General features: G+C 44.5%; 1 protein-coding gene across 1 annotated transcript in view; it reads left to right on the plus strand.

Annotated features, from left to right (window-relative positions):
- The first annotated feature begins 1,671 nt into the window (after positions 1-1,671).
- Positions 1,672-17,869, plus strand: part of LOC118793173 (hedgehog interacting protein) — a 33,105-nt gene continuing 16,907 nt past the window's right edge. The window contains exons 1-4 of the mRNA XM_036551220.1: positions 1,672-2,102; positions 7,292-7,484; positions 12,202-12,355; positions 14,301-14,502. Coding sequence (XP_036407113.1) covers positions 1,836-2,102; positions 7,292-7,484; positions 12,202-12,355; positions 14,301-14,502 — 816 coding nt within the window. The 5' untranslated portion in view covers positions 1,672-1,835. The remainder of the gene's footprint in view (positions 2,103-7,291; positions 7,485-12,201; positions 12,356-14,300; positions 14,503-17,869) is intronic.

The raw sequence follows: 17,869 nt of genomic DNA on the forward strand, positions 1-17,869 counted from the left end.
TTACTCCTATTGCTTTAATACAAGCCATATATCCGCTCTGTCTGTTCCTGGCCAGGGCAAAACAGGAAACAAAATGTGAGGATAGCCACTTGAGAACATAGGAAATTACTCACATCTAGCTTGACTGCTTCATCAGTGACAGGCATTTCCATAGTTGCCAAGAGCCAGATAAATTTAGATTCTTGTTTGTCCAGATCTCATTTGATGAGCAGGTTGAGCTTTGGTCCATCCTGGACCCTCAAGCTAGAACAGGTGCGCCAATAGCTGTGGTTTAGAAATGTGTCTATAAAGGGAAAAAAAAGCTGCAGACAAGGAATGCCGCAGCATGAGACAAACCCTTCCTATGGAAACTTCATACATGTCCGTCTTGTTTTAGTCATGAGAGTGGATGAAAATTAAACTCTCTCCCCAATTAGTGGCACTGTTTTACTTTGTACTTCTGTGTGATGTAGTTACTGAGTGGTCACATGGAGGACTGTGAAAGTAATGTTCTTTCTCTGTCTCTCTTCTTGTTCTATACAATCACAGAGATGTGTGCACTACTACACAGTATTCCAGCCATGCACTCGCTCAAGTTTGTATGAGTCAGAGTGAGCCCTGGTCTAATAACGTGCTTGCTCTAATATTTAATAAATCAAAGACAAAAGTCACTACATTATTGTTTGGATTGCGCTGATTTCTAGGGTTCTTAAATGCCGTTAGAGATCTCAGAATTTCTGTAGTGTCCCAAACTCTTGGAGAACGTAATCATGCTCGTGATCTAAGGCGCAAGAGATCTCACGCACTGTTCGGAGACAGCTAGGGTAACAGTCAAAGCCCAACAAAAACTTAGCCTATGACTGGTCGCATAAATATCAGCGGTCCTTCAAAGGATTGGTCACCAGTGATAATAAATATGAGAGCGTAACTTTTAATTGTTTAACTCGTTAACTTTGCAATAATTTTATCTTTCTCACACAAACAACGAGCGTTGCGCATTTGATTTCTGATTAAACGCAACGCAAACGCAATTACTCTTAGAACTGAACACCGTCACACTGACCACCGACTTCGCTACATCGTCCTACTGCGGATAAACCCTGACATAATAAACGTTATGCATTTTAAACTTTTTTCTTTCTTCTTTTTCTCGCCCATCGCAATCTATAAGGAGACAAGGCGTATAATTATCCTGCGTCCGGGTGGGAGCTGGACATGGAAATTGTGTCGCTTACTTTCCTTCCCGTTTTCAACACCTCAGTTTGTCAACAGTGAGAGTCACGTCCTGTTCTGACAGGTTATCCATCCCCCCAATGAGTACGCGAGTTCCCGTGGGGGGCAAAGAGCGCGCACTCCCTGATGTTGCGATACGTCACCGGGCTCGCTCCTCTCCTCGCGCGCTGGTTAAAAAGAGGGAGAAAAAGACCAAAAGAAACATGTGAGCATTTCTGAAGATCCAGTGAGAGTCGACTTAGAGTTACTTATCCTAGCTAACGCACCAACCACTGTGCAGTAACCGATTTTAACTTATGGGCAAGCAAGAAAGTTAAGCTGACATCAAACCACTGTGGTCGTTCTTTTCCTTATTACTTTTTTATATAAGAAAATGTTTTCTATCTTATTGCATCATAACCAGCACTTGTATTAATTTATTTTAGATTACTATTTTCTTTTAATATTTAATTAGAAATTCTTTATGTATCTATATTCTTGTAAATTATTGCAATTATCATTTACCTCTGGAAACAAAACACTCGTTCATTTGGAAAGAAGCAACTTTATTCTGTTTTTTCCACAGAGAAGAATCGTTTTGTTTTCCGTTTAGATATACTTGTTTTCCTGGAGATTTTCTGAACATGAAGCATTTGAAATTTGTGCTGGTGATGGCAATCGCGGTGAACGTATGGGAATGTAGCGATGCAAAATTTGGGGAAAAGGGCGAAATGAGTCCGAGGAGGAGGAGATGTTACGATGGAAGCCTACCGAAGCGCCTTAAAAAGAGAGACAGAAAACTGTCACTGGACAGCAGCAGCGTGGAGGTTTGTCACAGGTTGTACCCCCGTGTGTCCTGCTGTCCCACTAAGAGAGCTGCCTATCAGATTCTTCACCGGCGGGATGCTAGGGTACGTAGCTAAACGTTTTCCTCATCTGCTGCTGTTATCCCTGACGCTTACCACGGATGCATGTTCTCTGTTGCTTAGAGATCTTGTTACGCAAAAGCTAAAAACTTGAGATGCAACCCGTCAGTACGTGTCGGAAGGCAAGCCATCCTTGCCAGCGTTAAATCTAACATGTGATCAACTGTTGACATTTGGAATGTGTTTAAAATGATTTTTACAAGGCATGTGGTAGCCAGCACGCTAATACACTTTACATAAAATGTGGCAGAAATTGAACTGGAGAAAGACGCCTGAGGAAGGGAACATTTTTCTACTCGAGCGTGTCCAAAGCGTTCCACTGTTACCATGGTTATCCTTCCCTAACCTTTCACGTTCTCGCTTTGCGTACTATAAGCGAAGCAAAACATGACCCAAAGTTGTCATTGTAGCCTTTACAAAGAAGCTGTTCAGTCCTGGAAAGTGTTTGTGCAAAATTTTCTTCGACATAACATTTTATTCGGCTCTGTGGTGGGGACTACGTTTCTCTGGATGTTTCTTTCTCGGAAATGCTCGTTGCACATAGCAAAAAAAAAAAAAGAAAAACATAGGAAAAGAAGTAATCGCCGCGAACGCACAGACCTCTCCGATTCAAGATATTCTGTTGTTGGATGCTAACACTTGTGATCGAGTGACTTTTTGTATCAAGGTTTAACTTCTAAGTTATTTTTCATGAGGCGTCTAGATACCGTTGTGCGTGAACAAAACAAATAGGTGTTCTCGTGGGTATTTAATCGTGTTTCGCTGCCTAAACGTATTCACCACATTTCTATCAAGTATCCGCTTGGAATCTCGATGTAAGAAATCTTTCAGTCCTTCCTTCTTAAAGACCGAAACGCAAGAAACTCGAGCAAAATTTAATGCCGAGTTCACGGTAGAATTGGTCCTATTCTCATGTAAACAGATTCGGTGAATCAACATATGTGTCTGGGTGGTATCTCATTTTGTTTAGTGACAAAAAGCCATATTGCATCATTTAATTTGCTCAAGTCATGCAAATAGGGGGAAAAAACCCAATGGGACAAAAAGGGGTCGTCTTATCCTCCACCCCACTACACTGCTGCCCACACACGGAGTCTTTTTGCTTATGGCAAAAGAATAACAACAACACCATTGTGTTTGTTAGTTGGTTCACTAATGGGTGTAAGTAGAGACCATCATTCTCTCAGTCTTTGGTTCTGTCCAAGTGTTCGTGCCTTTGAGAGAGTATTTGTCCTACGCCCCACCCCCTCGCAAGCTTCCTTTTCCCAGATGAGCCGGAGTGGCTCGCTTTAAACTCGCAGCAGTATTTCAGTGCTCTGTGTGGCAATATTTTGGGGAAGAAAGGGGATAGGAGGAAAAGGGGAAAAGAAAGCAAAACAATCCAAAGCATTTCATTGCTCTTCAGTGAGGGAAACATGACGCTGAAACCGATATTTTCAAAATTTGTGTGAATGAACACATGCGCTCATGCATGCACTCACTCACACGCACACAAACACACTCTTACGCATCTATGTGATATAACTCGACTGCTCTCAGCGTGACTGTGTCTCTTTTGCAATTCCTTGCGCCGCAGTGACTCTTTAAGCCCGTACTGTCAAAGACAGGATGACAAGCAATTGTTTTCAAGCATGTCCTTTTACATTGATTACATTGATATGTTTGCTCCGGCAATTTCGCAGACAAAAGCCATTGTTGTGCAGATCCAATGAAAGAAATGAAAAGTTCTGGGCTATCTGCAACAGCTGCCTCTCCACAATGATCCATTTGCATATTGGCTGTTTGATAAAGGCATGGCTAATAATGACAGCATCCAGCAGAAGACTCACAGAAATGCATGCACTTAGTTGTGCGTTTCATCACTATGAAGGCATCTTTGCATGCTTTTAATGGATATCAACCTCTTTGTGTCCTATGACAGATGACACAAACTTTAAGCTCAGAGCAACGCAGTACATAAGATTGGCACATGTGCATAGCCTCAAAGTCAAAAAATGATGACAAGATGCACTAGATGCCCTATAACTCCTTTCGTAGTGCTGTGTGTGTGTGTGTGTGTGTGTGCTCAACACTAAAATATTCACTTTTATGTTTTGCTTTAGGTAAGTTTCTGTTATTCTGCCTGTTTCAGTACGGGATACCATCCTTATTTTTCATTTCCTTCATAAGAGAAATAGCAGTCAAACTCATCTCTCTGTGCTCACACAACTGGGGTGCTGTTCTGAATCAGTACATACCAAATTCCATAATTTAAATTGTTATTGTTATATTAAAGCTAGCATTTACTAAGGTGAAGGGGGTGCCCATTGTAGTGAAGGCTTGAATTATCATCTTGTTGTACTGAGCCGTAGTCCTGGGTTTGCTCAATAATCAGCTCATCTTCCCCCCGATTCAGTTCCATGCAATTCGATAAACTTTATTTATGCCCGGGGGGCTATCACACATCTGAATGTACAGCAGCTATTATTCCAAACGAGACCACCATGGTTATGAAGGGCAAGGCCTTTTTTCACCTGTGCATTGCATTTATATTCACACTCAGATTCCTTTCATTTCATTGGTAGCGTTACGACACGCAGAAAGCCTTTGGGTGGAGAGCTTTGTGTTGTCCTCCTTTGTGGAGGGAGCTGGAGTACACAAACACAAGCCCCCCCCCCCCCCCCCCCCCCATGCTGGTCAGGGTGATGGCAGTATTGGAGTCCGTCCCAGCAACATATGGGCGCAAGGCGTGGCTGGGAGCACACAAATGCTGCGCTGTGCGGACCGAGTGCCAGACCGTCGCAGCGCAGCTTAAATCAATGGGCACTTTAGAATAGCAAATCAGCCCTGGCTTGCCTCGTCTTTTCGGGGAGCTGGGAAGAAGCCACACAAAGGGACGGCCCGCCCCAGGCTAGAACTGAACCCGGGACCCCTTGAGCTGTGAAGCGGAGGCGCAGTCCGAGAGCCGCACCGGCGCTAGGTTGCGCCAGTGTTTATTTCTTCGTGGCGAGGGTGAGCTCGGTTGTCATTGGACATCCAGTACACATAAACGCTTTCCTAGTGCATGGCATGTTTGACATGTTTTACATGACCACCCCCCCACCCCCCCATGCCACCTCCACAACAAATATCATAATGCAATAATGGTGACATAAACTGGAGTTGTAGGCTGATTTCAGTTCAGCCCTGATGCAGATATGGTCAGTCCTGGATCTCTCACCTCATGCAGCTCAGATCCCTAGTCTAGGCGGAGTGAGGTCCTGGGAGTAGCTTCGTACAGAAAGGATCACAGCTTTGGGCAGGGCTTACAGAGTATTGAATATGTTGTCAAAAGAGTGTGGCTGTCTTGTTTTGTCCCTCTGTCCTTCTGTGCAAAGTAATTATTCAGTGGTCAGAAGGAGGACTTCTCTCTCCTTCTCTCTCCTTCTCTCTCCTTCTCTCTCTCTCTCTCTCTCTCTCTCTCACACACACACAAACCTCCTCCTTCTTCCTCATTCTCCCTCACTCACTCACTGTGATTGGTTTCAGTATGGATGACATTGTCCATGTCATCTACTGGCCATCTTTGTAACAGCCCTCACTGCTCGTCTTCAGGGCTGAAGCCGTCTAATTTGTCCTCACTTGACAGTGATAATCATCTAAAAATAACCTAAAAATAAAACACATGGGATGCACATTAATTTTTCTCGTGAAAACCGGCACATGAAAACCGACTGTACGGCATGTGCATGCGTGAGTGTCACTTGCTCCAAATCCAAGAAGCTGTTGTCAGTTTATCAGTGGATTTAAGCCTATGTATCTGACTGCACATGTGTGTAAATGACTAAAACTGAGACATCTGCTACAAATGGTTTGTATCAGTCTGGAGCAGTTTAGGTCCTCGTGTGTCACTACTGCATTGTCATGGCTGCACCTCGCGCATTAAGCCGGGGCAAAATAGCATAGTTCACACACTTGACAAATGCGAGACACATCTGCGTCTGTGGCGGGGGAGAAGAGAAGCTCGTAATAGTTTCTCACATGTTCGGTTTATTGTTGAAAGGGGGAAGAGGTATGCTCGCAGATGGCTGGGTGGCAGGTTGGGGCGCGAGCAGGTGTAATTGTCTCGGCTGAAACGAGAGCCGGAATGATGTGTCTATCTATCTCCAAATGTGTGTTTACACTGCGGACCTCACACAGCGCAAAGTGTTTCCAGACCGGAGTTTTTTTTTTTTTTTTTGCTAGAGGGGCACGCGTCTGGAAAAGAGATGATATTGTGCTCCGTTTAAGCTGCTAATCTGTTGAACATCTTCTTTTAAATCTCCTGTCTAGTTCCAGCGCGGCCGACGTAACATTTTGATTCTGAGTACAGCTATAATCCATTGGGATCTGTGTGTGTGTGTGTGTGTGTGTGTGTGGGAGTGGGAGTTGGGGGAGGGTACATGTTTGGGGAATTTAAAGTGGGAGAGTAGCACAGTAAAAATGATGCTACAGGCTATATAGTCATTAATATGGATTTAGTCCACGCAATACATTTTTATGAGGACATATAGAATGGATCAGTGCATTGAAATTACAATACAGAGATGCATACGAGAATCCAAAAAAGAAAAAACTGTTTTGGTGTGAAACTTGTGTTTATAGGGGTGTCAATCATTGTCATTGGTAAAGGTGGTCTGTACTCCTTCTGCAGCTTTGACAGCAGCCATCACTGTGTAAAGAGGGTTCCATGTGCTGTAACTGCTCACCAGATCAGAGAGTGGCACAATAATTACGTCATAAGGAGGAATAATTCAATTCAGCTGCGTGTACATTGACATGTTATTTATGATTCAGTCTGAGCTGTATTCTTAGAAAGCAACATCCACTAATGATAAAAGTCCCTTTGGGAACGATAGGATTATTATCATTTATTTTCTTCACAGATGCACACCAGCATAGAACTTTAGCATACATTGGATTCACTTGTATGCCTTATGTTGTCTGCATGTGTGTGTTTGAGTGTGAAACTCTTTTCTTTCAATGAAAAGAAAAGAGTTTTCATTCTTTCTATTCCTTCTGCATAGCAATACTATGAAGGCACTCAACAATTATAGTCTCTTATTTCTGGCAAGCTTATTTCTTATTTTTATTGATAGTCTCTGTCCAAGTCTGTTTGACTCAATGCATGGTTGTTTGTTTACCTTTGTCTGGTCTTTCTGTTTTCATTTTTTTAGATATTTTCCACCAACAACACAGAGTGTGCCAAACTCCTGGAGGAGATCAAGTGTGCCCACTGCTCTCCGCATGCCCAGGTGCTGTTCCACTCACCTGACAACGACAAGGGCCTGCACAGAGAACCTGACCTGCCCAGGCTGTGCCACGACTACTGCAGGGGGTTCTACTACACCTGCAGAGGCCATATACCAGGTAACGCTGCTTCTTCAGTGCCAGGCACAGCACTGGGCACCCCCTCATGGGTCCTGACCTGGAGGAGCTGCAGCTGTGTAGGGAGGGAACGTCAGGAGTGATGTGCAGTCATGTACCGTCGCCAGATAGCCCTATCAGAGATGAAACTTTTTTTTCTATGTGGGAAAAGTTCTGAAGTCGAGGGAACGCTGCATCTCAGGTTATCTTTGTTCATTTCAGGACAAAACCTGACCCTTTTGTCATTCACTGCTGTTGTGCTTTTACTTCGAGCATGACTGATGAACTCGCATTCAGCGATGGCGGAGGGTTGGCAGACGTTCAAGAAACAGACAATTTAATTAATTCATTCTTCTTTTAGCGCTGCCAATTAAGGGTGGCCGCTCCTCGCGCTCGTCGCCGCTCGGTCTCACAGCGGAGCCCCATAAAGTCGCTTAAGGCCAGCTTTCGGTGAATATGCCTCGCGCTGTGCATTACTGAACTGGCATGAGTTGTGTGTTTGTTTGAGCAGGGCACGGGCCTTTTCATAAAATCAGCAGCACTAGAAAAATCCATCTGGCCCAGATACATGTACACCAACAGAACTGTCATCTGACAAAAGATAAATACAAAAAAAGTGGACAAGCAGCACCGAGCAACAATCCCTATCGTCAAAGATCATACATTCTTGCCCTTAGTGATGTTCAGCCGAAGTCAGTTTCATGCATTACTGAAATACAGACTCCCAAATCACAAGAAATCTTAGAGCACTTACTTCACGTTCATGTAGTGGTGTTTTTGAAGATAGTTTTGATATCCTTTTGAGTAGACCGTGACCCTTCTCACCTGCTGTGCAGAACTTTTGAGACTTGCTTACACACAGGGAACTTGTGACTCAGAATCAGTTGAACACAGGGAATTTGTGACTCAGAATCATTTTCTCACAGGGAACTTGTACCTCAGACTCAGTTACACACAGGGAATTTATGAACAGACTCAGTTACACACAGGTAACTTGTGACTCAGACTCTGTTACACACAGGGAACTTGTGACTCAGACACACAAAGTCCGTGACAGCTGCATGGAGGTCCTTGAGGAGGCTACTTTGTTTATGATTTTTGATTTGCTTTGTTACTTTATTTTTGATTCAGTCAAAAGCTTTTTGTAAAAAAACAGCCAATGATAGAACGATGTATAGAGGGCTTTACAAGGCGATTCCTTTCCCGGTGTCTCTGGCGTGGTCCTGGGCCCTGACGTCACCCTCGCCGAGGTGTCCCAGGGCTCAGGAGCATCCTCCCTGCGGTCTAGACTGGGACTGACGCTGACAAACACCTCACTGCACCGGGAGAGAGAGCAGACAGGAGAGAACGCCGCCCCGTGTAACTCCGGCGTTCGCTTCGCCCCTTTGTTTTCTTTGGTGGTAAATTAAAAGAAATGTAAACACAATCAGGGAAGTGTACTGCTGGAATCCCAAACAGAGAGCGCGTGTGGGAGACCGGACCCTGGACTTCATTTATATTAGGCTGGGTCTATATTTCCTCCAAGACCTGAAAATAATTGGGAATAGGATTACGGTATTGCAGAAATGCGCCCTTTTTCCACAAATATTGTCTTAAAACAGCTGTTTCCTGCTCATTAGCACATTCCTTGGGGATAAAATGACACGAGGACACAACAGCCAGGTCGACGGACTATGTACCCATAAAAGTTTAGGATTGAGGAGATATGCAAACAGAGAAAGCTTCCAGCTTACAAAACACCCTAATTACACACACATGCACACTGGGCATACACACACACACACACACACTCACACACACACACACACACACGTGCACTCACGCACGAACGCACGTATGCACGCATGTGTGCGCCCACACACGCAAATACACACACATAAACACACACATTCCTCCACAGCATAAAGTAAAATATTTACCGGGCGGGAATGAATATGAGGCTAACAATCCGGTGTCTGCTGGGAGGAGAGGGTGACGTCCAACGGGATGGCGAAACGACAGTGGAGAGGCGAAGAGTTAAACTGAGAGTGCTGAGGAGAACGGAGGCTGGAGCCAGTGGAGTCTCGCTCCCCAGATCAGCATGTGGTGACGAATGACACATTTATTTTTCTACAAAGTTTGTGTATATGTAAAACTGCTGAAGTGCATCAAGATGTCAAGTGCTCTGGGTGGCCACCCAGGTTGTCCTGGAAGATAACCAGATGGAAGTATAACTTTAGTGCTGGGCTGTGGACAGAATTTTTTGGGTAATACAATAAAACGGGGAAGAATTGTGGAAGGGCATGTGAAGCTGTGAAATTTTCTACCATATGTTTATGGACGTAGTTAACCACACTTTGTCCAATGGTTCTTATATTGTTCAGACCTCTGAGGGCATTTGTTTTTGTTTTTTTTATAGATTTAAAACCCACTGTCTTGGCCCTTTACAGGATGAATCACAATGTAGGCAGTTATTACGATAAGTATACTATTGAGCATCCAAGATTAAAAAGGCATTTTAACAGAAGCACATACTGTACATTCATATATGGAATGACAAAATTAATTCTAATTTTATACAGATTAAACAGAGGCTGATGAACAGTAAGAGGGAAAACATAAAACTTGGTAATATACATGGGCAAGCCTTAAAGCCATTAAATGAGAAGCCTGAGAAAATGTCAAATCCATGCAGTAAAGGAGATTTAGAATTATTTATAGAGGGTTGCCATGACATGATTATCTAAATTAATAAGACACTGAGGAGTACCAATGTTAATTCCATCACTGGGGAGGTAGAGAGACATAAACAAAATTTAACAGCAGAAGAAGGAAAAGATGGAAGAGATACTCTCCAAGATAATCATCTCCAGGAATAAGGAGTAAGTGAAAAAAAATGAAGAGGAAGAGAATGGTTAGCACAGCTGTGGGTACAGACCAGGGGTTTGATGCCAATTTTATCATCATTTGAGAGGCTGCGGAGGGAACTCAGAAATTTAGAGTAACTGGAGAGAAATGATGTAGACTGTCGAGACAGTCATGTAAGACACAGAGTAAAGGGAAGAGGTCAAAGTGTGAAATGATGAAAGCATGGACTGCTTCTAAGAATGTTGCATCATGTGAAGTGAGAAGACTGAGTCATAGAGGATGTTGATTAACCTTTATTATTGTCTAAAACCTTATCAACAGAATTTTAGTCCCCCAAGCAAAGGTTAAGCAAAGATTGTGATTTTTAATTCTTGGAAGGTTGCGTTACACTATTACAGAAAATACTTTTCCTACGCCGATAAATATTGTTTTTTGCAAAGTGGCTAGCACAATTGAGACAAAAAATCAATACGGCAATGTTTCTGCTGGTAAGCAATAATCTCAAAGTGCTGACGGACCACTGATAATATTGTTAATATAAACGATAGAGGAATCACCACACCACTGGATCTGGGTAATGAATTGCCTACACCACCAGTAAAAAAAAAATGCTCCTCTTTTTTTCTCGCGTGAAGCAAGTGCTGAACGCCATTACTCAAACCACTCTCCATAAAGATATTTTAATGGTCAATAAGGGGGTGGGAGGAAGTGGCCGCCTGGTGCCTGGTGAACTTTTCACACTTTGGGTAACCCCTCACTGTGTCAGCAGTCCCGACGCAGCGTGGCCGACTCGCGTCCGACCGGTGGATGGGTGGGTGGTTGGCGGTGCGGTTTCCATCACACCCCTTGTGTGTGGGGATGTTTCGGGTGGTGGTGGTAGGGGTGGGGGGGGGTGCATGTTATCATTTCAGTTTACCCTAGTCAGCTCTCTTTTCGGTGTGTGGGTTCAGCCAACATGAAAGAACAGCGGAGGCCCTGTTTGTGTTTTTACCACTGGTATATTTGTCCTCTTCCTCAGACGGTTTAGACAAGGGAACTGATACTGGCAAGGGTTGTTTTTGGTTCACATGGGTTTTTCAGATCTCGTGTGAGCCCCTTATATACTGTACACTCACAAAATAGGAGTGGTAAAATTCTTAGAAACATAATGAACCGGTCAGCTCTGCCCCAGGAGACTTTCATAATGCAACGGTGCGCTCTCTCTAGAACTATCATTTGGCCTAGTCTTGGATCAGTTAGCAAAAAGGGACTGCTGGCTTGTCCAAGACCTGTGGTAGTCTTGGTCTCTGATGACTCTTTAATCATGTAGTTTTTCATTTTTCTTATATCATCCCAAAACCTAGCAATTTTATCCCTTCTACTAACCATTTGGTGGAGTGACATAGTGATTTTCTCCTTCGGGTCGGTCACAAGGGAACCGCTAGCATTTGAGAATGGGGGTGCAGTTCGTAAAATATGTCAGTGTGTCAATATACTCTTTGTTGCCATGGCAGCAGAGGCCACACACCTAACGCTTGGATCGAGTTCGTGTCCAGGACCTACTGCAATCTGTCGCTCCCAACTGCAGCCCGAGGCTGTTTGACTGCGCACCAGCAGTGGTGTGCATTACCCCTCGCGCCTTTGTTTTTATGGTTTGTTGGTTTCAGCCGAGCCATTGATTGGCCCGAATGAGCTCATGCAACTGATGTAAGCCTGATGTATAGCAGCAGATTAGCAGCTGCGGCCCCGTAGGCCCAGAGCTGCACACCCTTGGATTAATGGTCGCACTGACTTGAGGGGCTTTTTCATTGCTGTTCGTTATTAGATCATCGTGTGTGCCCCGCACAATATCGCTTCCACCTCTGTAACCATTTGCCCGTGTCCCTTTTCTCAGAGCTGTTCCAGGCCGACGTGGACGAGTTCTGCCAGTATTATGGAAGACGGGACGGCGGGCTGTGCTTTCCGGACTTCCACAAAAAGCAAACGCGAGGGCCGGCCTCCAACTACCTGGACCTGGACGACTATGAAAAAATGGACGACCTCAACAGGTTTGTTTCACAGGAACGCTGCTCGCATGTAGGATTCAAACTGGGGGTCGAACGGTCTTTCGCGTATTGGAAATCAAGTGGCACCAGGTTTTCTGGCACCCGGTACAGTAGCACTCATCACCTCTAGAAGCATAAATGTGAAAAGCACTCCACGTTCCAGCGGATTTCCTTGCCCTTTTTCACTTCTTATTACCCACAGTACATTTTCTGATTCTGAATGAAGCTGAGCAGCTTTAATTACACTCACACAGTTATTATTCTACAGATCACTGACCCGGGCTATCATCCTCAGGCTTTGACCTTTTTTTTCTTTTTTTGTGGACGGCTCTGAGCCAAAATGCATGCTCCACGGGCGCGATAAGACAGAGGACTGGACACCTGACAAAGTCCGCTATCTCAATGGCAACCAGCGGGGAGCCGGACCGCGTTCCTCATTAATGGGGTTACCCTAATGGCTCCTTCCTCAAAAGAAATAGGGCAGCAATTACAGTGAGTAATTGTGCTGGGTTTGTCTGAGCAGAGATATAGAGCTGCTCTTTGCAGACATCGATCTAGAGGGGAATCTTAGTCCTCTGAAACATTTGTTTTTCGGTCCACTGCTGGATTCCCCTCCGGCTGTATCTCCAGGTAGGGACACATGATGATGATGATGATGATGATGATGATGGGAGAAGAATTCCTCTGCATTTGAAAGCATTGTTTAAAGTACTGTCATTTGGCACTAGAGATGGATCAGACCTCCCACTTGAAAACGTTCATTCTGCTGTAAGGGCAGGGACTTGGCACTTCTATCAATGTAAAACAGTTCAGCCATAGCAGTGCCTTTTATCAAGATTAACAAATTAAAGGCAGCTTTTCCTTTTGTGCCACCTGCACGTTCTTCTTTGGATGGTCCCTAACAGAAAACCACAAAAACAGTCCTTTTTATATAAAGTTTCATACGACCCAGAGTTCATTATTGATTTATTGAAGTTCCAAATGAAGGTTCAGAGAATTTTTAGACAATCCCCACAAAATGAACAAACCTGTCTCATCCTAAAATATAAGAACCCACTCATCACTTAATTTTTGTGTCCACTGTTAATGACATTCCTCCTCCACTCCATCTTCTTTTTTCTCTTCCAATATTTAATGTCCAAACACAGGGATCAACAACCTCGCCCATGACAAGGTGTGACCCTGTCCTGGGACACCAAGCCAAACAACTCTACCCCAATACTCTCATCAACAGAAACACCTTTTAAACCCCTTTAAAATTTATATCTACTGAATTAGAAGCTATAGCTAAGATCTCTATGCTTTATAGTAGATTAAATGATTCCCCTCCTGAATGCCATTGTTCCACTATCTTCTTATTCCATGCAGAATGTGGAAAACAAATAAAATGTGCCAAATGCCTTTTATTCATCTTTTTTATTTGACCACATTTTAATCAGGAAAAAGCCATATACTGTAACATCACGCAGAGCAGTGTCACGCTGTGGCTGCAAATGTCTTGCAACAAGTGCAGCAAGGAGACTGTTATTAATAACATGAACCAGATGCTATGCATATGGGACACTGTTCCCACATCACAAGTCGATTGCGGTCGCTGAAATATTCAGTTTACAGCCTAAAAGCTCATTCGTCCATGCTATAGCCAGAGTGCGTGTGGAACGACACTCGGTCAGGTGTCTGAAGAAACAGCTGTACTGTGGAACATCGTCGTGATGTGCCTTTTTCCTTGTCATCCAATTGCTCTAATTGCTTAATATTTAATTTAGAATGAAATTATTTAATCATAATTAGTGTGAAAGGCTTTGCGTCAACGTTGCCCAACATTTTTGTGGATTTCTGCTTGAAATCAAGGAAATTGGGAGCTATGGTAAAATCTCCTTTGAATTTCACATTGGTTACGCTCGTGTCTCTCTGGTGACGGTTTGCCTCTCACCTTGCTGCCGCTCAGGAAACACAAACACAACTGCTACTGCGCCCAGGAGGTGGTGTCCGGCCTGCGGCAGCCGGTGGGGGTGGTGAACTGCGGGGACGGGTCCCAGCGGCTCTTCGTCCTGGAGAAGGAGGGCTTCGTCAAGATCCTCACGCACAGCATGGAGCTGATCAAGGAGCCCTTCCTGGACATCCACAAGCTGGTGCAGAGCGGCATAAAGGTCAGCACTATCCCTCCTCGCTAACAGAACATGATAGCGGTGAGACACACACGTGTATGGGGCTTCGTGAATCCTATTATGCGATGAGCTGTTGCGTGCTGTCAAAAAGCGACTTAAATGAACCAATCTTTGGCGGAGCTCTCTACAGGAAAAAAACACTGCCACGGTCTCAGGTCATTGACAGCACATGACAGCTCCGCTGATGAGGTTCACGAAGCCTTGCTTTCCCCCTCCACCGATGAGGTTCACGAAGCCTTGCTCTCCCCCTCTACCAATGAGATTCACGAAGCATTGCTCTCCCCTCGCTAGAATGCTGGGCATTCGATAATGGGGAGAATAATCTGTGGGCCAGTGGGTGGGAGAGCTTTGAGATAGTTGGGAATCACTATCTCAGTAATTGTGCCTCAGGTGGTTATCTCGATCAGGGCCATGACAAAGCGCCTGAGACCAGGCTGGGAGCACATGTTTAAAGCAGTGCTACTCCATCTATCCATCATGTGAAAGGAGCTGGAGTGGCAGCGTAGCATAGTCATAAGGCGCAGGGCTTGTAACTAAAAGCTTGCTGATTCAATTCCCCACTGGAGCCTTGCTGCTATACCATTGGTCAGGTATCTAACCCACAACTGCATCAGTAAATGTCTCACTGTATAAATGGATAACATGCAAAAATTGAGCATCTGCTAAATGCCATTAATGTAATGCAAAGAGATGTGGGTGGTTTACTTCTTTACAGACTCTTTTATTTTTTGTTCAGTTCATGAAGGTTTCAGTTCAAAACCAAAACTGAGTAAGGATGAGCACGGTAATGCCTGTGCTGTCACAAGGCCTATAAGCAACGGAATACCACATAATGACGGAGGCAGAACTTGAAATTAACTCGAGACGGACTTTGCTGCGCCGGTTATTTATGGCAAGACAGGAAACCGCTGGCGTGTCTGTATTTTTGAAAATTATTTGCACCCACCTGAGGTTCATTCTCAGTGACCCCCCACCATCACGGAAGTCTGACCTTTGGCTCCATGTCGTAATTCAGTTTGGCCTGACGCTCTATCAGTCAGCGCTAAAAGGAACAGGAAGCACAGTCTCACAACGCAAGCAAAAAGAAGTAAAACTACTTCTTTTTGTATTTGGGTGCTTGGCAGATGTTGACCAAGAAGTGTGGAAAGGAAAGTTCAACCGTCAACCACACTGGTTATCAGTAAACAAATATATTTATAATCTTATTAGTGAATTAACTTAATGTTCTTTGAAATTGCAATAAATGTCAATTTCTTACATTTTAATTTCTTAACATCAAAAACTGGAGCAAGATTTTGGCTGGATGTACTAATTTAAATATATATCCTTTACAAGACTGATTGATACCCACCTTGTAGGACCAGCTAAACAAATTACATGGGTGTAATATTCCTCAGAGAACTGCCCTAGGTGCTTTTTAAATTGGACACGCTGAGACACCCTATCATTTGTGGACCGGTACAGGAAGCACAACCTCTATCGAAAGCAATGCAGGCGGCAACAGCATTGAGTAGTGAGCTAAGGATGGTAGACAGTTACAAGCCTTTGAAAACAGCCGAACAACATCAGGGTCGTACTTCACGGCGGGTGTCCCCTCGAAAGGAATCCACTTTCCGTGCGTAAATATTTAAATGCCGCGCTGCTGTGTTTTCGGCTTGTTGGTGTCTGCGGAGAGCACAATGGGCCAAATTCAAGAGCGCATTGTTTAGATAGCGTCCTGAGATGAGGACATATTTTGACAGGAAGTTTATGCGGCGCGCATCCCTCCAGTGGCCCCCGTCGGGGAAGGGGGGGGGGGGGCAGAGATTACAGACCCATGGCGCGGGCCGCGTAACGGCTTTGCTGGGAAGCCCTCTGCGTCTTATCATCATTAAAGTTAATTGTTTCGGATAAAACAATCATTATGACGATTAGAAGTGGCTCGAGACTGGTGGCCCCAGGAGTCCTATTCCGTGATGCTGGCCCCGCCGCGGCTTCTGACAGCGCGGGCAGGCGGGGTAGCCTGGTGTTTATCTAAGCCTCGACCAACAGGACATTACCCCTTTGTGCTGATGTTACGCCGGTGCTCTCGGCGGGCGGGGGAAGGGGGGGGGAGCCGGGACTCAAGCGAGGAAGGCAGATAATATTTTATCTCCGCGCAGGCAACATGCTTTGATTATAATGTTCCGCGGTTTCCTAAGGTGGAATCCCAGGGCGACAATTAACCTTACTTAGTCCAAAAACAATGCGCTGTTTGGAGAGGGCCCGAGTCAATGTGGGTGTTCCGTCGCTCTGAACGCACTCGTGCCGTTTTATGACTGGGGCCGCGCCGTGTTTACCTTTTCTCAGAATACCGGGCGTCTTTTTTTTCCACTAGGATGCATCTCAGCTCCCCAGGATTGCAAGCTTACCCCCCACACAGATGGGCCACTTATCTAGCCCCTTACACCCCTCTAGCTTTAACACGTGATTTTTTTTTTTTTGTGAAGTTTTGCATTAACTGCCTAACAGCATATTAAGCTCGCATTTTCTTTGGATGTTCTTGGCTGTGCCACAGCGCTGGTGCCAGCGTGGAACCGGCGCGGAGGCACTGCGTAATTTCTGCGGTCGAAAATGCGGCGAAGCTCGCACCAATAACCCAGCTGCGTGCGGTCGATTTACGGCGATTCGGCACTGTTACGACGCCACTCACATCTGGATCCTCTGTTTACCTCATTTCAACTCAATATGACATCTAATAGGAACATACTGTTTTAAAGCAAGCTCGGAGAGTTAATTAGCAGAGGCATGCTCAGCTAATTATCATCCTCTTTTTTTTGTCAAAACAGCTGCCACCTTATTGTATTCCCGTGTTCCAGCAGTGTTCACATGTAATAGATTGTGTTAGTCTGAAATATTAAGCCTTAACACACAATATGTCAATTATTTATAAGTGCAATGTGTTGTAGAGCATAAAATCTGACACTAACTTAATGTGTTCTGATGTTTATTCCTCAGTTGATGTGGTTTGTGTTCATTCATACTGAGTTCAGAATAGTTAATTAATTGTGTGCAGAGTGTGGATGTTTTTTCGAGTGGGCGTAGTAAGTAAGAATTCCTAGAGGAACATCAGTCAGTTTGACAAGGCCACACTGTAATAACGACGTTCCACGAAGAACCAAATAGTTCATGGTGTTATTCTTTCTGTCTCATTAAATAAACAGCTTTTAGATTCAGCACAGAGGGTCGGGAGTGTTTTTCAAGCTGCTGTCACGAGCTCCACAGTTATGACGAATCGAGCCGAAACTTTATTTGCATCAATTAAACTGATGTGCGGCAATGAGGTCAGAACTCTTAACCATTAACATATCAGAATGTAAACGGATGTGAA

This window comes from Megalops cyprinoides, chromosome 18 (assembly GCF_013368585.1).
Source record: "Megalops cyprinoides isolate fMegCyp1 chromosome 18, fMegCyp1.pri, whole genome shotgun sequence".
Taxonomy (NCBI): domain Eukaryota; kingdom Metazoa; phylum Chordata; class Actinopteri; order Elopiformes; family Megalopidae; genus Megalops; species Megalops cyprinoides.